This window comes from Anser anser, assembly GCF_964211835.1.
Source record: "Anser anser genome assembly, chromosome: Z".
Lineage (NCBI taxonomy): Eukaryota > Metazoa > Chordata > Aves > Anseriformes > Anatidae > Anser > Anser anser.
The window spans coordinates 76568548-76586551 of NC_139723.1; the positions used below are offsets into that span (position 1 = coordinate 76568548).

An 18004-nucleotide genomic window follows, 5' to 3' on the forward strand; every position below is an offset into this window, starting at 1 on the left:
ACTGAATGATCACTAAGTAATGTTGACAGATGATATTAAAATCAGCGTGTGGGAAATGGTGGAGGCTAAAGTCATTTACAAAGTGACTTGGACTCTATCCTACCCCTGGAGTGTAGGCTGTCCTTGCGTCAAAGGCAGCTTTATTCTGCAACAAAATGTACTACCTCGGAATGAATACATGTGGGATTTGGCTTTGATAGTTTGAAGTTTCGGTGCAACACACCATTGCAGTGCTTGAATGGGGTAAAAAGGAGAGAAGTGCATGGGTAGAAAAGTTGTGTTGCCTCCGTTTCTGGCTGAAGCAGTGGCATTGCTGGCAGCGAGGTGTCAGGCAGGCCCACAGGAGTGATCAAGCTTGACAAGGTGCCTTGGGGACAAAGGATTGCGTCTGTTTGGCTTGGAGTCCGGACTGCTATGAGCAAAAATACAGCTTGAGCTCCATCGTTGTGTTTATATATAACGTTAATATATCAGACACACACATTGAGAGGGCTGTGGCAGCAACCGGGCAATGCCTGGCAGCTATAAGTGAAAGAAAGCGGAGCGAGGGTGGTCAGTAGGACGCTTTCCCTTTGTCTGGAGAGCCACGGCTCCCGAGGGGACACCGAGTCTCCCCTGCTATAACCGAAACACCCCCGGGGTCTTCGCGTCCCCTTCACGTCCCTGTCTGTGCCGGCGTCCGTGTCCGTATCCCTTCCCCTCCACCCCTCAGCCACCGTTAACCCCTCCCAAAACCGACACCCCCCGCCCACAGCCTCCCCTCCCGGGGGCCGCCCCGGCTGCCCCTCAGGGCGGAGCGGAGCCGTGAGGGAGGCGGGGACAGCGCTGGCCCCACCACCGCCGCCGCCGCCGCCGTCGCCGCCGCCGCCGCCCGCGGCCCTTTCCGGTGCCTCCCCCTGGCCGCTGCTGCCACATCCTCCGCTGACATCAGCCCGCGCCGCCATATTGCGCCAGGAGCCGCCTCCGCCAGCTCGGCCGCCGCAGGGGGGGACCCCGGGCCCCGCCGTCTCCTCCTCCTCCTCCCCCGCCGCGGCCGAGACCCGCTCCCCATGAGTCCGCCCGGCCGGCCGCAGCCGCGGTGCGGGTAGGGCCGAGGCGGGAGCGGCTCCCGCGCCTTCCTCCTCCTTCTCCTCCTCCTCCTCTTCCTCCCCAGCGGTCGCCGAGGCCCCCTCTGTCTCTCACCCCTCTCCCCGCCGCCTCCGGCCATGACTTCCCTCACCCAGCGCAGCTCCGGCCTGGTGCAGCGCCGCACCGAGGCCTCCCGCAGCGCCGCGGCCGCCGACAAGGAGCGGGGGGCCGGCGGCGGCCCCGAGGACGAAGGCCGCCGGGACGAGCCGGGGGACGACGAGAAGGGCGACTCCAAGGAAACGCGGCTCACCCTGATGGAGGAGGTGCTGCTCCTCGGCCTCAAGGACCGCGAGGTGCGGCGGCCCGACGGGGGATGAGGGGGGCGCTGACGGGGGGTGTAGGGTGGGCTTGGGGCAGGGGATGTCAAGGAGAGGAGGCTTCGGGGGGACCCCGCTGCGGCTTTTCGGTACTTAAAGGGGGGGTTGTGAAAAAGATGGAGAGCGGCTCCCGGTCGATCAGATAGTGACAGGACGAGGGAATGGTTTTAAAGTAAAAGAGGAGAGGTTTAGGGTAGAGCTCAGGAGGAAATTCCTCACTCAGAGGGTGGTGAGGCACTGGCACAGGCCGCCCAGAGGAGCTGCGGGTGCCCCATCCTTGTAAATGCTCAAGGCCAGGTTGGATGGGGCCCTGGGCAACCTGGTGTAGTGGGTGGCATTCCTGCCCATGGCAGGGGGTTGGAATGAGATGGTCTTTAAGGTCCCTTCCAACCCCAATCGTTCTGTGATTGTGATGTTGCTGGAGGATTTGTGTGCTGTTGCAAGCCAAGGGGTTTGGAGGAGGTGGGGAAGGCACCTTGGGGAGAGTTGGGACCCCCCCCCCCCCCCCTTTGGACATGGGGCTGACAGAAAGGTTTTAAAGTTTGTAGCATCTCAGGCAAGGCTTGAAGGGAGAGTTTGGGGGTTGGATACCTGGAGGTGAAGGCCAAGACCTCTGGACAGCACAAGTGCTTGTCTTGGAGGCCTGGGTAGACCCGTGATGTTTATACTCCTCCAGCTTACCTGGGGGACTTGTCCCCCTTGTGTCAGACACAGTTATATTGTACTTATGGGATAAGTACAGCTATATTGTATTTATGGGATTGTACTTATGGGATATTTCAGGATGTGCAGCAGCCCTTTCTTAAAAGACTTTTCAGACTGAGGCACATGAAAAACGTCTTAAAATTCAAGGAGACACGTGATAAAAATGGGTCTTGAATCGTAAGTGGGTCAAAATGAGGAAACAGCATTACTGTATAATTGTGTTTTTGCTGAATTTATAGATTAATTGTTTGACATGGTACTGTGAATAGCAGAAGGTATATTTCTACTGGCATGGTGGTCAATTTTATATTGATTATCATTTGGAAGGGATAATCAATATAAAAAACATGCACACTGCAGAAAGTCAGTCCTGTCAGGGGAAATAGTTTGATATGGTGTATGGTGAAGCATAATACCTGTTTATTTTAGATCTGAATTATAATATGAATTTCATTGACTGACTTGTTTTAGTTGTTATTGTTGTAAGTAAACTACTGAAGACAGCTCATTGATTTGGGTGGAATTCTCTTGAAGTCATGCCTGTTCACGAGCACAGAGTAAGGGGGGGGGAAGCTGATAAGTTGTATGCTCTTTGACAGTGCATTGCATCTAAAATAGATTTGCTGGTTGATGACAGATTAAAGAGTAGTTTTCATGCTTAATGTTTGTTTTCTAATGTGTGTGGGGTGTATCTATGTACATACCTGCTACAATAACATGCCTTATTTCTCTCTGACTGCGTGCTTCAGGCCATATTCTTATAATCCCATTTTTTTCAGATGGACCTTGCTATGGCACCCTAATAAAGTCAGTAGATACTCACAATGATGTGTGCTTCCACCTGTTGACTCTGAAGATGTGTCTATGCACATTTCTCTTCCAACTCACCTGAATAGTTACAGGAAAGTGTTAGGCATGCTGAGACAGGTTTCTGTCAGGATTGCCTACGAGGAATAGGTGATAGACCGGGTTTTCTTTCAGCCTCATTTTTTCATGAATCTGTGGTAAATCTGCTGAATTACTGGGCTGTAAAGATTTCAAGTTAGGTAGTGTTCTGTCTGCCTACAAATATACAGTGTAAGTGTTCCTAGTATATGAAAGTTAGTAATTAACACTGAGCCTAAAAAAAATCCAGCTTTGCACTGGTGTACATCAAAATTATAAATCACCTGACTTTACGAAGAACAGCAGAGGCACATGCTACAGATAATGTATTATTTCTTTGAATGGAAAAAAAGAACTGATTACAGTGATGTGGATATTCGTGACTCCCTTAAGATTTTGCAGTGGAAACATCAGCCAAGAAGAACGGTAATGTCATCTCTAGGGTAGGGGGCTTATGTGTACAAACAGCATATACGGTTTCTGAGGTTTGTTAAACATGAATCACCAGGGTTTGTTTTGCTTTTCTGTCCCTTGTGTCCCTCTCTTTTATAGTAAGTAAAGGTCTTTGTGTTTTTTATTTTAAACTATAGGTTCGTTTTCAGAGATGATTTTTTTCTCTATTTTTGAATGATAAGTAAGCAAAAGAAACTTATGCAACTGGGAGTGCTTTTTATAAAGTTTTTACTTCTAATAGAATTGGTTCCCAATGACATTCGTGTGAGCCTTTGTCATGACAGAAAACAGAGGAAAAAGTAAAACAAGGTCTGTAAAGAATAACTGTGAAACTATACAGAGTATAAGGGAAAAACAAAAGCAGGTATGTGAGCTTAAAACTCAACTGAAAACCAGTAAATCTAAAGCTGACAACATCCTTCCTCTTTAACTGAACACTAAATTATTTTATCCTTTTGGAATAAAATAATAATTCAGTCACAAGGCTGAATTCGTGTAAGAGCATATTTCTCTGAAAATATTTTCTCTCTTGGAAAAGTCACTGATAACTGCATTGTTAACTTAACTTTGAGGTTTTGGGGGGTAATTTTTTTTTTCTAACTGGTGAATGTGGCATAATACAATGTAAATTGTGTACAGAACACCTTGCATGCAAGGCAATGCCATTTATAATTTGTATGGGTACGTGGAAGAGCCTTTGCTCTTAGGAGAGTATTACAGGAAGATTCAGGCAGCGATGGATAGATGAGTTGTATGTTTCCAGGAGATTGTTAGATATTTATGTGAATCCTGCTTTCAGAACAGAGCAAGGCCTTTAAAAACCATAGCAGAACTCTTGAGTTGTTGCCCAGTTGTCGCTGCAGTATTGGTTGAGTGATGTGAATGTCCAGCTGACCTAAAACAAACACAGCACGCCTCAGCCCATTCTTAATGCTTGCACACAATTAACTGCCTTCACTCATGCTTCCCGGGCATTGCCTTCCTCCCCCCCCAAGTTTGATCTTATTAAAATGTAATTTATGGAGGGCTGTTTGCTCTTTTTTTCCACCAGTGGTTCCTCTTTGTTTGTACCTTCTATGTGTATTTAACTATTTCTGTATTCCAAAGTCAAGATAGGTTGCAAGGGATATATGCTGAAATGCCTGCATAACATGACAAACGCGCTGTCCTTGGAGGAGCAGGTAATACACTGGAACAGGATGCATTACTGCAGTTCTAGAGGGAGCATCCTTGAGGAAATACTTGGAGTCCCTTCAGAGATAAGGCTGGGAATGGGAATCATGCCCATCCATTTAGAGCAGAGCCATAGCCTGTTGCTATAGGAATAAAAAATACTCACTGAAATAAAACACTTTGCTGTATTAAGTTAAAAATAGTTTTGCGGTGGGGTGGGTTAAAGCTGCAGTGAAAGGGAGGCTATTATGTAGAACTCCTGAAGCATCTGAGGTCACCGCTGCCAAAAGAATGGAGTAATAAATAGTGACAGTTAGCTTATTTGAAAATGACAGCTCGGAGATGAGTGTAGACCAGTTTGTTCCTTATGGCTCTTCTGGACATCTTGTGACTCTGTCCCATAGAAAACTGACAGGCTGAAAGGTGGCTGTGCTCTGTGACCGTCTCCCCATTTCATATGTGTGTGTGTGCATATATGTATTTTTTTTCCTCTTTCCTTTTTGGAGTTTTCTCCCTGTAGTAGCTGGGAATCTGTTCAAATGCAGCAATGCTCACAGCTGCTCCTGTACACAATGTGCCACAGCGAAACAAATTGATCTAGCTGTAGAGACATGGCACCTACTTCTGTAGACCAGATAATTGTGCTCAGTAAGTAAAAATACTTACTTTAACTATTTCCTTATTAGAAAAGAAAGAAAACTCACATAAGTGTGCTGAAATAATAGTCCCGCAGTGCTGCAACAGTGAATATTTCTGGATTTATTTATTCTTTAGTGAAGCCAAAACACTGAGTTGAAGTGATGTTCAGTCACTTTGTTCGGTACAGAAGTTCTCTTGGATCTTTGCTACTCATGTTGGTTCGTGTATTGCTGAAAAGTTGGTGTTACGGTAGTCTTACAGCATAGCTTTCTGTCCAGATAGTTCATGAGAAGGTTTCTAGATTGTATTTTCATTGTATTAAGCAAACTATTAGGGAGATGTTTTGCTTACTTCAAATGTGGTGTTTTGTGTTGATCAGATTAGTGCTAAAATGAAATTTATTCTTTATTTTTCTTAACAAATCTGAGCAGCTGGATTATTTTTTTTACTGAAATTTGTGTTTTAATCCTAAAGATATTCTTTTTGAAAAATGAGTAGAATGTTAAAAACATCTGAAATATGGGTGGCATTTTCTATAGTCTTAAAATTTGTATTTGTGGAATTTATATCCTGATGCAGAAGTGGTGGTTTTTTTTTTTTTTCCTCCTGTGTAATAAGTAATCAAGTTCTGGAAAGTCTTGTTGGTATCTCTAGTTTTTCTGCTTGTATGTGTTTGTTTTCAGTTGTTCCTTCCTGTTTAATAAAAGGCTTCAGCAGCAGCCAGAATATCAACTCGAGCTCCCAGGTTTTGCTGAAAAAATTCTGGTACAAATGAGTGAAACATGAGGAGGCGTCTGTCGGGAATTCACATCACAGTTGAAGAATGATGTATGAATGTTGAAACCTTGACAAAGACGTCCTTTTTCTCAAATGTTCAAGTCTTAATAACAACAAAGTGTGTAATGTCTGTTATGAAAAATTCTTTTTCATGATTGCCTACCTCTCTGGTCTTTTTTGTTTTCATGACCATACATAAATTGCAGGCCATAGAAGAGATGAGGCATAGGAGGAGGAGTGCCCAAATTCTGAGCACTACAAGATGCAGTGAAGTGCCTCTTCACCGGGCTTCTCAGTAAATCCTGCTGCTTTGGGGCTCTTTAGAGGACGTGCTCATCTGGAAGCAGCATTACAGTTACAAGTTGACTTTATGTATTAAAATGGTGTTTATTTTTCATGTTTTTTCATGCAGCCAGCATGGTTACCCCTGCTCTTCTAGCATGGCTAATTTGTAATCTATATGACTTATTCACGAGTATCTTCAACTGTAGTGTAGTGCCCTCTTTAATATCAAACTGGTGACCTTATTGCACTCTACAGGTACCTTAAAGGAGGCTGTAGCGAGGTGAGGGTTGGTCTATTCTCCCACGTGCCTGGTGACAGGACGAGGGGGAATGGGCTAAAGTTGCGCCAGGGGAGGTTTAGGTTGGATGTTAGGAAGAACTTTACCGAAAGGGTTGTTAGGCTTTGGAATGGGCTGCCCAGGGAAGTGGTTGAGTCACCATCCCTGGAGGTCTTTAAAAGACGTTTAGATGTAGAGCTTGGTGATATGGTTTAGTGGAGGACTTGTTAGTGTTAGGTCAGAGGTTGGACTCGGTGATCTTGGAGGTCTCTTCCAACCTAGATGGTTCTGTGATTCTGTAATGCCAGACAAAAATTTGTCAGAGCCTATTGAGACACTCCTCAATTTTTTAAGTGCTCTTAAAAAGCAAGGCTGTAACTCTTCTTCCTCTCCTACAGCAAGCTAATTTTTTGTACATTTTGTATGAAGTACATCTGAGAAAGTATGGCTGGTTAATCATGGAACTGAAAAATTAACGTTTTCCATTAAAGAAAAAGTGGTATTCAGCTGTTTTTTCATACTAAAGTAGTTCAGGCACTGCTGCACTTAGAAGCTACGTGCAGTGGGCCACCTTTGCAAGGCTAAATTGACCAGCCAAAGTGTTGCAGAGAGTAAAAATAATTAAGAATGACTTTTCTACTCAGAGCAGATGACTGCTGCACATGTTCATTTGTGTTTGTGGAGAGAGGAAAGTCATCTCCAGTAGTGGTGTTTGTCAGTTTCCTCTGCATGGACAACATTCTCAGGCTGTCTTGTCAGAACTTTTGGTAAAGGAAAAAAAGTTACAGTCAGCCTACTGTGTGCCACTGCTGACTGTTTTTCACAGCTAACCTGCTTGTAAAATGTGAATTTCAGTAATTTTTCTTTCCTTTCAGAAAGAAATATTCATAATACGTTATTTCTGAAATCTTTCTGCAGTAAAATTGTGAATAAAATAATACACAGCTGTTCGCTTCCTCTGAATTGCACTGTATATCAGCCTGGATGAGTAGGAGCACACAGATGTGTGATATTATGATTAACCCATATTATGCATAAGTAAGTTATGCCCACCACCCCCATATCCTAAACTAAACTACTGTATTTCAGCCTTTTTTTTGTTTGTTTGTGGTGGACCTTTAAAAGGATGAATGGTATGCCTTGTGAGCTAGGCCTTTGTAATTACAAATGCAATGAACACTTGCAGGTCCTTTGCTGTTTGTCGATGTTGTATGATTTATTTCTCACAATAGGAAATCAGGCTAGTGGGCTTCTTTGCGTATCTTTCTCTTGCTAATTTTCTTTTAAGCATGTGTAAGCTGCTTGTTGCTATATACTTTCTAATAATCTTTCTTTATAGTCTTACTGGGTAGCACCATTTGGTTCAATATAGTCCTTAACTGACAGGCTAGCTGTCTTGGGTGCGCAGGCTACTGTTGTACGCTGGGTTTTCTGTCCAGCAAATGATTGTTTCACAAGACATCGCACTAACAGTTTTCGCTTTTGTAGATGCCTGACTTTACACTGGCACTTCCATGTCTGTCAGTCTGTTCCACGAGTGGAGCATGCCTTTTTTATTAAGTTTCAGCACACGTTCTGCATAGTGGAGAAGGCACGTACTACATTCTTTGGTTAGGCTGAGGTAAATGCCAGGTAGATGTTTCATCTATGGTAGTCTCTTAAATGCTAAGTACAACTGCTTTGCCCATGTAGGATATTGAAATGTGCCTTCTGCTTTAGCAGCATCTGCAGACTGTGTGTGTGGCTTTCAATTTGCCGGTGGTACATCTTAAGCGCTAAATGGAATAACGTGTTCCTTTTGATGCAAGAACAGTGCAGTGAGTGGAATTTCTTATCTCACAGTGAAAATTTGTGATGTGGCACTGTTATGAGATGGTCTGTTTCTTGTGAATTTTTTGCACCTGGGCAAGTGAAACAAAGAGTAGTTCTGAAAAGAAAGGACAAGCTGAAAGGAAACTGGGGGGAGTTCAGACAGGAGAGAGGAACCCCTATCAGTTATGTACACTTTTTTTTGGACACCCAAAACATTACTCTGGATGTACATACTCATTGATGACTTAATTAAAGAGCACTACGAATTCCTCAGAATGAAATACTGCATGGCTCGCCAGTTTGAAATAACCCCCTGCTTTACGTAGACTTTAAGTTGTGTTAGATGTGGGAGAAAAAAGTTTATTTTATTTTTTTTAATAAAAAAAAGGGATAGCTGTTGTATTTGGGGACAGATACAGTATATTTGCAATATGCCCTCCAGAGGAGGGCATTTTAGTTGTAATATTGCCTAGTCAATAGACAGTTGGGCCAGTTCTCTTCAGTATCTTCATCGACAACCTGGAGAAGGAGATCAAGTACCCCCTCAGTAAGTTTGCAGATGACACCAAGTTGGGCGCGAGTGTTGATCTGCTGGAGGGCAGGAGGGCTCTGCAGAGGGATCTGGGTGGGCTGGACCCATGGGCTGAGGCCAACTGTATGAGGTTCAACAAAGCTCAGTGCCTGGTCCTGCACTTGGGGGAAAACAACCCCATGCAGTGCTACAGGCTGGGGTAAGAATGGCTGGAAAGCTGCCTGGTGAAAGGGACCTGGTTGTCTTGGTCAGTTGCCAGCTGAATACGAGCATTCAGTGTGCTCAGCTGGCCAAGAAGGCCAACAGCATCCTGGCTAGTATCAGGAATAGTGTTGCCAGCTGGACCAGGGAGGTGATCGTCCCCCTGTGCTCAGCTCTGGTGAGGCTGCACCTGGAGCCCTGCACCCAGCTCTGGGGCCCCCAGCACAAGGAGGACACGGAGCTGTTGGAGCAGATCCAGAGGCCACAAGGATGCTCAGAGGGCTGGAGCACCTCTGCTGTGGGGATGGGCTGAGTGGGCTGGGGGTGTTCAGCCTGGAGGAGAGAAGGCTCCGGGGAAACCTTACAGCGGCCTGCCAGTGCCTAAAGGGGGGTACAGGACAGCTGGGGGGGGACTCTGTGTCAGGGGGTGGGGTGATAGGACAAGGGGGAATGGCTTTAAACTAAAAGACGGTGGGTCTAGATTAGATGTTAGGAGGAAATTCTTCACTGAGGATGGTGAGGCCCTGTCACAGGCTGCCCAGAGAAGCTGTGGCTGCCCCATCCCTGGCAGTGCTCAAGGCCAGGCTGGATGGGGCTTTGGGCAGCCTGGGCTGGTGGGAGGTGTCCCTGCCCTTGGCAGGGGGGTTGGGAAATTAGGTGGTTATTAAGGTCGCTTCCAACCTAAACCATCCTGTGATAGTCAGTCAAAGTCAGTTAAACCTTCTCCTTTTACTTTGCCAGTATTAGGCCTGCTTTCTCTGCCTTAGAAGGAGTTATCAGATTTGCTCTTTTCTTACTCTATTTAAGAGAATAGTTCTGAGTCTGGCTGGGTTGGAGTTAATTTTCTTTGTAGCAGCCAGTTCAGTACTCTGTTTTTGATTTGTGACCAAAACAGTGCTGTTAACACACCTGTGTTTGAGCTGTTGCTGAACAGTTCGGGCTCAGCATCAAGTCTTTCCCTGTTTGCCCCTCCGCTCCCCCCAGCAATGAGTCTGGGCCTGTGCCAGAAGCTTGGAGGGGACACAGCAGGGACAGCTGACCCCAGCTGAACACAGGGATATTCCATACCATATGGCATTGTGATCAGCAGCAGTTTTTTTTTGTTACGTAGTCATTGCTTGGGGGTTGGGTGGGCATCAGTCTTACCTATGGGAGGTGGTGAGCCACTGCTTTTGCATCTTTTTTTGTCTTCTGCCTTTGTTCTTCTTTTCCTTTGTTTATTAAACGGCTTTTATCTCACACACAAGTGTTTTGTTTGCTTTTACTTTTGCCCTTCCTAATCCAGTTGATAGGGGAGAGAGAGAGGGAGCAATTGCGTGGGGCTTAGCTGCCAGCCAGGGCCAGCCGCAGGGAGGCACTAAACGTGTGCAAGTTGTTTGTTGTAAGCTCCTGCTTGTTGTACTTTTATCTGGGCAGGACGTGAGCTCTTTTTCTTTTCCTGCCATGTTTGCTTACTGCTGTTTGAAGACTTCTTTTGAGTGAAGTATCTGATGTGGAGGATCTGAGCGCCAGTTCTAAATAAACACTTCTTTCAAATGCATGCCAGATTTTATGCTCAGTGACAATAGCTGGTATTGTAGGAAATAATTTGCAGGCTATGGAACAAATAAACTGCAACTTTATTTTACACAAAGTATGGAGAATCAGTTGGACCCTGATGGAAGGTTGTGGCTTTGAAGTAATTCTCTCCATGTGCATACACCTAATCGTGCTGAAAGTTAGGATTGTAAGTTTCTTTTAATTCCTAAAGGAACAATCAGACTTCCAAGTTGTGCGTGGGTGAATTGCCTCCTCTTCAGCAAAGTTGCATGTTTTTGTCTTCCTTTTAGTGAAGAGATGTCTGTGTACATGCTTAAAAAGCTGTGTGGTAGCATTTGGCTTGAGTGTTTTCAGTAGTCGACAGCAGTTGCTGTTTGTTATTTATTCTTAAACACAGTGTCAGGCTGATCAAATACCTGACAAGTTTCTTGTCAACAATATTGGATTCTTGAATATGCATGCTTGCTTTCCAAAAGTATTTCTAGTGTTTGGCTGTCAGAACACTTCAGAGACTTTCCTCACTAGCTTACCTTCTGTTTATAACTAGACTGCAATTTATGTTCCAGTAAAATGGCTAATGATTTAAATTGCATCAGAAGTTGAAAAACAGGGACTGCAGTCTGACATCAAATCTTCAGGTTGAGGTATTTCAGTAAAAAATGCTTCTGCACTCAGGCTTGCTTTTCTTTCTTAAACCAGAGATTAATTTTTAAAGGTTCTGTAGGTCAAAGTGCATCATTAGATGTTCCTGCAACCACCTTGGCTGAGGTGTTGACTTGCTTGAAAGATAAGATATGCAGTGACAAGCTAGCTAGGTATAGATTGGCACAGAATCTTAGTCGGGTTTGCAGAGAACGAGGAGGAATCTGGTTTATTTTAATTGCAGAAGTGCAGACTTGAAGTTAGAATATTTTTCCTTTGACACGTGAGAAAATCTACGATGTTACTTTAGAGATGTGTATTTCTTGAATATTTTGAATACTCACAAATTCTGGACATGTTTTTATCTATTACTACTATTTACTGTTTATTACCATATTTGAGGGATGACTGGTAAGAGTGATGAATGTCTCTTTTACGTTGTTTTGTTTTCAGAAGAACATCTATATAATTTTTTCCAATTATGTAGATAGACAGAACTGTTACTTTTGCTGAGACTGAAATCTGTATGTACCCATTTAAGGGCTACCTGAGAAATTCTAGTTTTGGTTACAAGCCAAATAATATATACAGAGCAGCCCTCTCTGAATACAGTTCTGTCGGGTGAAGCTGTATCTTGTATCTTTCACCAAAGAAGTTGCTCCAGAGAAACAGTTAAAACTGCAGTCTGGCCGACAGTAGGTGTGAGAACAATTCTGTTTAAAGAAAAAAAAAAAAAGGAAGTTTGGTCTTTTTATAATTTTCTAGATGATAATAATAAACTTTATTGAAGCTTATTGCTGTCAAAACAAAAAAAAAATAATCTTGCATTTCAGGGAAGCTTTTTCTCATGTTTAGATTCTAACACAAACTTTGAGCATGTTCTCAGCTAACTGTATTCTTGTATTCCTGAGCAGCCTTCTGTTAATCCTCTTGTCTTTTAGGAGGGAAGGGATTGATAAACAATGAAAAGAGACATGGCAAGCTATTACTGAAGAGGTCTTTAAGCAAGACCCTAACCCTGAACGTTATCTTTTTAGACAAGCATGAATAGGTTGGGGTAAGACCACGCAGTTCCTTGCCAAAGGAAATCGATTTAGGACTTGTTAGAGAATTCTGCCACAGGAGCTCAGTTTGTTTTTGTGTTTTAATGCATCTGGCATTGTGTGCTACTGTAGTGTCATGGAGTATCAGATTTTCTTAGAGGTAAAATAATCTATAGCTGTTAGACTTAAAGATTAATAGAGGAGCTTTGAATATGTATTAGAAAGTAACAGAATCTCTAGGTCATTAAACAACATGCAGATAATAATAAATCAATAAAAGTAAAATAAACATCTGCTTTTCTGTTCGCTGTTACCTGCAGCTTCTGTGCTGTGGTTAAGCTCATCTTCAGGTAGATTAAATTACAATAACCTGCAGTGGAAAGAAGAGAACATATCTTTTTATCCTCTGAGGGTGAAACTGGATTAATGTGTATAATAAAAAAAATACCTGTGGTGAGATCAGCCTAACGTTACCTTGATGGTTCAAACAATTTTAGACATGCCAGCCTGTGTTCAACTAATGTTGCAGTGAAGCTTTTCCTTTTGTCTTCTTCCATCATTGGTTTCTGTTGTTTCTGTCTCCTCCCAGCTCATTATGAATATGTTCATGCTGATGAAAGAAGTTCTGACTGGTTCTCTCTGGAGTTCAAGATCCTTTGTATGTTCACAGGTTACTTGAATAGCTGCCTTAAGAGCATGTAGAAGTCCACGTAAAGACTTAGCTGAGGAGAAACAGATGCTGACTGGCTGCACAAGAGGAGTTGAGCAGAACCAGTGCAGAATTGCCCATTATATTCCTGTTATGTCTTCTGTGCCCACAGTGAGCTATCAGCAGTTTGAAGCTTATTAGATTTTTGCAGAGCAAAATTCTGTGTGCATCATCTGTTTCCTGTCTGATAAAACTAAATTTCCAGTTTTCCAGGTTGCCAAGAATTAAATTATTTTAGTGGCCTATAGGAGACATACAGAAGAGGTATTTGAAATACTTGTTAAAATATTTAAATGTAATTAGCAGATAAGATAAATTTATAGTTTAACACAGTAATTAAATTTGAAAGGCACCATGTATTATCCAATATGTCAACCAGTATTACATCAAATTAAGTATTTGTGCAGATTGGAGAAATAAGCAGCATTTTTTTTGCAGTGCTTTGAAAGTCTAACAACTTTAGTAACTTCTGTACATGCTTTTCTGGTATTTCTGTATTGAGATGTGTGATTGCCAGCTATTCCTACTGACGTGGCAGTGGGTGTTACCTGAAGTTGTGCCACCAAGCCATGTTACATAGACCACAGTTTGAGAAATGTTGATCTGAGGGATTCAAATGATAAGAATGAATACGCAGTTATTTGTCCAAGTAGTGACAAGCTTTTCCTACATGTAACTGAGAACTTGGAAAAATTTGTGGCTTTTGTGTTTTGTGTTCATTTTTACAAAACTTCTTTACTTATTTTTATGTCGAGAAGCTTCTTGCAATGATATTCTGGAAGAATAAACTTAAATCATCTTTTTTTTTTTTTTTAAGTGTTTGTTATTCTAATATGAGAATTTCCTGCTCTGAAAAAGCATATGGTTGAACTTTTTAGGATTAACTGGAAAGCTCAGATTTGTTGGACAAATACTTTATAAATATGCTCAGTGTTAAATTAAGCATACACTGCATCAATCTTGCTGATTTCCACCTGAGATTCAGAAGCTGTATTTGTTCTTCTTTGTAGAACGATGGTGTTTCTAAATAAAACACCAGCTTCCAAGGGGATTTCTTATCTAAAGATGCAGTAAGCGTTCTACAGTAACTCACTTATTGGCTTTGATCTGCATGAGATTTTTGCTTAAAGTTGCATTATCTCAAAGAATAGATTTACTTACCTGCAACAATACCAGGCAATATTTTTTTCTTTTTAATCAGTGATTTTACTTTCAGCTAAAAGGGTAGGAACAACAGAATTGTAAAGAATTCTCTGGATTTGAGGTTCACTTACTGTTCTTTGTCCTCTCCTGCCCTGGTCTCTTGGGATCTCTGTTTAGTTGTATGACTTGACCTTAATATCCAAGAAGATGTAGCCTATTTCCTGAAGAAGAATGTTGATAACAGGTACACTTGGAATTCATAAAATGAACCTTTTGGGTCAGTGTGAAGGAGTGAAATTTTATGTTAAAGCATAATTTGTAATAAAGGATAATGTAAGCATCTGGTTTATGTATACATACTGCTTGTGTTGTGTATTTTACCTCTTTGGATTTGAGAACAGCTTTAAGGAGATGTTGACGCTCTTGAGGTGATTGCAGCTGCTTTCAAAAATTCAAAATATTAATAATCTCAGAGGCTACATAAAGGGAGCAGTACATTAAGATGGTTCCCCTCTTCATGGGGGTTATAATAGCCCCATGCTCCCCAGTTTGCTAGTACTCTTTGTTAAAATCAGAATACTTAAAAACAGTGTTTGGCATCAGCAATCATAGCTGTGCAGCAGATAATCTGTTGCAAGCCACTTTACAATTTATATATCAGCAAGAGGATGCAAGAGGAGGGAAACAGCCATCCCTGACATGAAAACTGTGGCAGAAAAAATTCCTTTTAACCTGTTGCGGTGCACCTGGACAGCATCTGCTGTTACTCCTTTATTCTCTGTCCTCCCCAGCTCTCTTCCTGTAGGTCCCAAAATTATTACTTCAGACAGGAGCTCCTTGACTGAAAAAAGCAAGAGTTGCGTCGCAATTGTGATCAAGTCCATTATGAAATACGACTTGAAACAGCCCATGTTTCAAGAGGAATTGTATCTGCCTGCCTTTTGCAGTAGGTTTCATATGGGTGACAGATGATGATTTGGGATTATTATGTTCTGTCTGTGCTTTGTGCCGGCTAATAATAGGCTAGCAGACACCTCTGAAAGTACTTACTGTTGCTTCAGAGAATCAGAAAGGGATGCTATTGCCGTCCTGTCAGATTTAAATAATATAACTTCAAGTTTATGATGATCAGGGTAATCATTGCTGAGATCCAAAAACAGGGAGCTAAAGGTAGTGATGAATATAGTGTGTGATACCTCAAGCATTATGTCCTTTGTGTCTTCTGAGCAGATGGTGCTCATTAATGGCTTCACTATAGGTCACCCAATAATGTGTGATTTTTTTTTTTCGAGCTTTTTATCCCAAAGACTAACTGAATAGTTCTAGCCTTAACTGTTCAGGTTGTGGTTTTGAAGTCAGAGTAAAGAGGGGTTGTCACTGAAGGGGGGATATCTTTGCCTTTTGCCAACTGTCCCAACCACGTTCCTTTCCTTTCTTGTGCTGCCACTGAAATTCATTCACCTGCTCAGTAGATCAGGTAATGGAACTGTCCATTAGCTTTCACAGAGACTGCTTCCCTCATCTAGTGTGCTACATAAATGCTGCTGTGGTCCCACTGAGCTGATATGGGGTGACAGAGTAAATACTGTTTCTTAAGCAGCAGTTCAGGATTTGTTGGACTGTGTTCTCAGGTTTGGCCCTCAAATGCTAACAGTGAAGGCGTGGGGGAGGACTTAACCTTCTCAAGTTAAATGATTTTGTTGAAGGTTAAAATGAAATGCTCTGACATTGATTTTAAGTGTCAGTAAAACTGATGTGAGTCACTTGAATGAAGGTTAGTTGAAAAGTTTTACAGTTTAAGAGATGCTTACACTGGCAGAGGAGTTAAATGCTGGGATATCATTTTGTTCTCGATTTCTATTCCTATTTTTTCTTTTCCTCCCTGGTATTTCTCACTGCCATGTTAAGTACCTCTAAGAAAAGAGACTCGAATTTATGTACATACAAAATGTGAGTCTTTATCTTAGCATTGAAAACGAGCATTCAGGTATTCTTGCTTCATGATGCGCCATGCTGTGTAAATGCTAGACTTCTCTGATAACTGTGCAGTGCAACATATAATGTCTACCAGCAGCCTACTCAGGACTGCTTTGCACAATCCTACAAATGACCCAAACTGGCTTGCAGAATTCTTCCAAGTTCCATGTTTGCTTTACCTGGTCTATCTCAGGCTATTATGTCTGACAACAATTTTTCCTTGCCCACATCTTCAAAGGAGAACTGAACCACCTCATACTTTTTACTCCTCCTGAACCATGACTCATGAGCAGGCCATGAGGTCTCCAACGTTGTATTTTTATTATGGTGGCATGCAAATTTGGTGATGTTGATCCATGAGACCTGGAGATAATTAATCTCAATAACATTCCCTGATGACACCAGGCACGGAATGTTTTCCAGTATGTTTGTCATCTGTGATGTCTGAGAACATACCATAAATAGTCTGCCACATATCAGAAAGAATAGAAGGCAATGAAGAAAACCACTGTTTGGGAAGTCTAGATACTTGTTTATGTATAAACATAATGATAGTTTTGTCGCGGAGCTTTTATACTGCTGCCACTGACACAGTATTTGAACGCCATCCATGCAGAAGTAATATAATAGCAAACTCCAGCAGAGTTCGAGAAGTCCGGTATTTTTGTCTCAGCATCCAAGCAGAGCTGGTTGAAAATCTTCCTCTGAAGTATTCTTCTAATGGGAAACAGGCTACCTGTAAATTCAGGATTTACTGCTAGTTAAAGCAAAACCTTCCTTTGACCTAGATTGTGCCTCCTGGCAGTGAAACCCTGAAGTTAGGGGTCTCATGTCTTCATGGTAAACTATCAGATGTATTGCCTTGGACCTAGGACTTTCAAGCCTCTTGGGAACTGCAGTTGCTGTTTATCATGGCTTTCTGTTACTTCCGAAGCTGGTCAGCTCCTATTCTGATGAGGCTATAAGGGTTCAAAAGGGTTACAACATTTTTTTTTCCTGGTGTCTCTACATGAAGTTTCAGAAATTGCATTCTTTACTAAACTTTTGAAGTCTTTTTGTTTGTGTCTTTCATAAACAAAGAATTTGGAATTTCCTGAGACCAGGAATTTAGGATTTTGGGTAGCTTCAGTGATGGTCCTGATTCAGAACGTTCCATTTTAATTGCTTGGTTTATTTCAGTTTGATTACAGTAGATCTCTTGTCTTGCTTTTAAGTAGAGGATGCTAGGTGAGGGTTTAGGGAGTGCTCTGAAGTCCAAATATTAAATGAAAAGGCTTTTAGAGAAGTTTAGACTGGGTAAGTATTGTGTGCTGTCCCAGAGAAGCTCTGCTGTTGTGGTTCTTCATAAATGTGAATAGAGGTTAGTGTTAGGTTGAAGTCTCCGCTCTGAGTCAAACACTGAATGTGAGTCTGGATCTGAGGGTGGGCCTGAGGGGGCCTGTTGGTCATAAAACAAATATTTTGTATTTTTTGGTGAGCAGGCCATTGTATCCCTCAGTAATCTTCACGGACTATTACATAGTTTTATGTTTTTAATTAAAAGACTTATAAAGCTGATATTCATTTGCTCTGGCTCTGTGGTCTGTAAAGTAATCTGTAATAGCGTGAGGCTTGTTGGGTTAGATCAGGGGATGCATTGGCAGCTGTAGTCTGCAGTGTGCTTTGGAAGGATTTGTAAACAGGTAGTCTTAACCAAGCAAGTTAAATGTGATTTTTATTACCGTATGTGTATCTTGAAGCCTCAGGGTTGGAACTCTGCAAGTACTT

At 42.4% G+C, this 18004-nt stretch overlaps 1 protein-coding gene across 1 annotated transcript in view; it reads left to right on the plus strand.

Annotated features, from left to right (window-relative positions):
• The first annotated feature begins 863 nt into the window (after window positions 1-863).
• The window catches only part of GOLPH3 (golgi phosphoprotein 3), a 35907-nt gene continuing 18766 nt past the window's right edge, over window positions 864-18004 (plus strand). Inside the window, exon 1 of the mRNA XM_083816719.1 lies at window positions 864-1421. Within this exon, the coding sequence (XP_083672845.1) occupies window positions 1206-1421 (216 nt within the window). The 5' untranslated portion in view covers window positions 864-1205. The remainder of the gene's footprint in view (window positions 1422-18004) is intronic.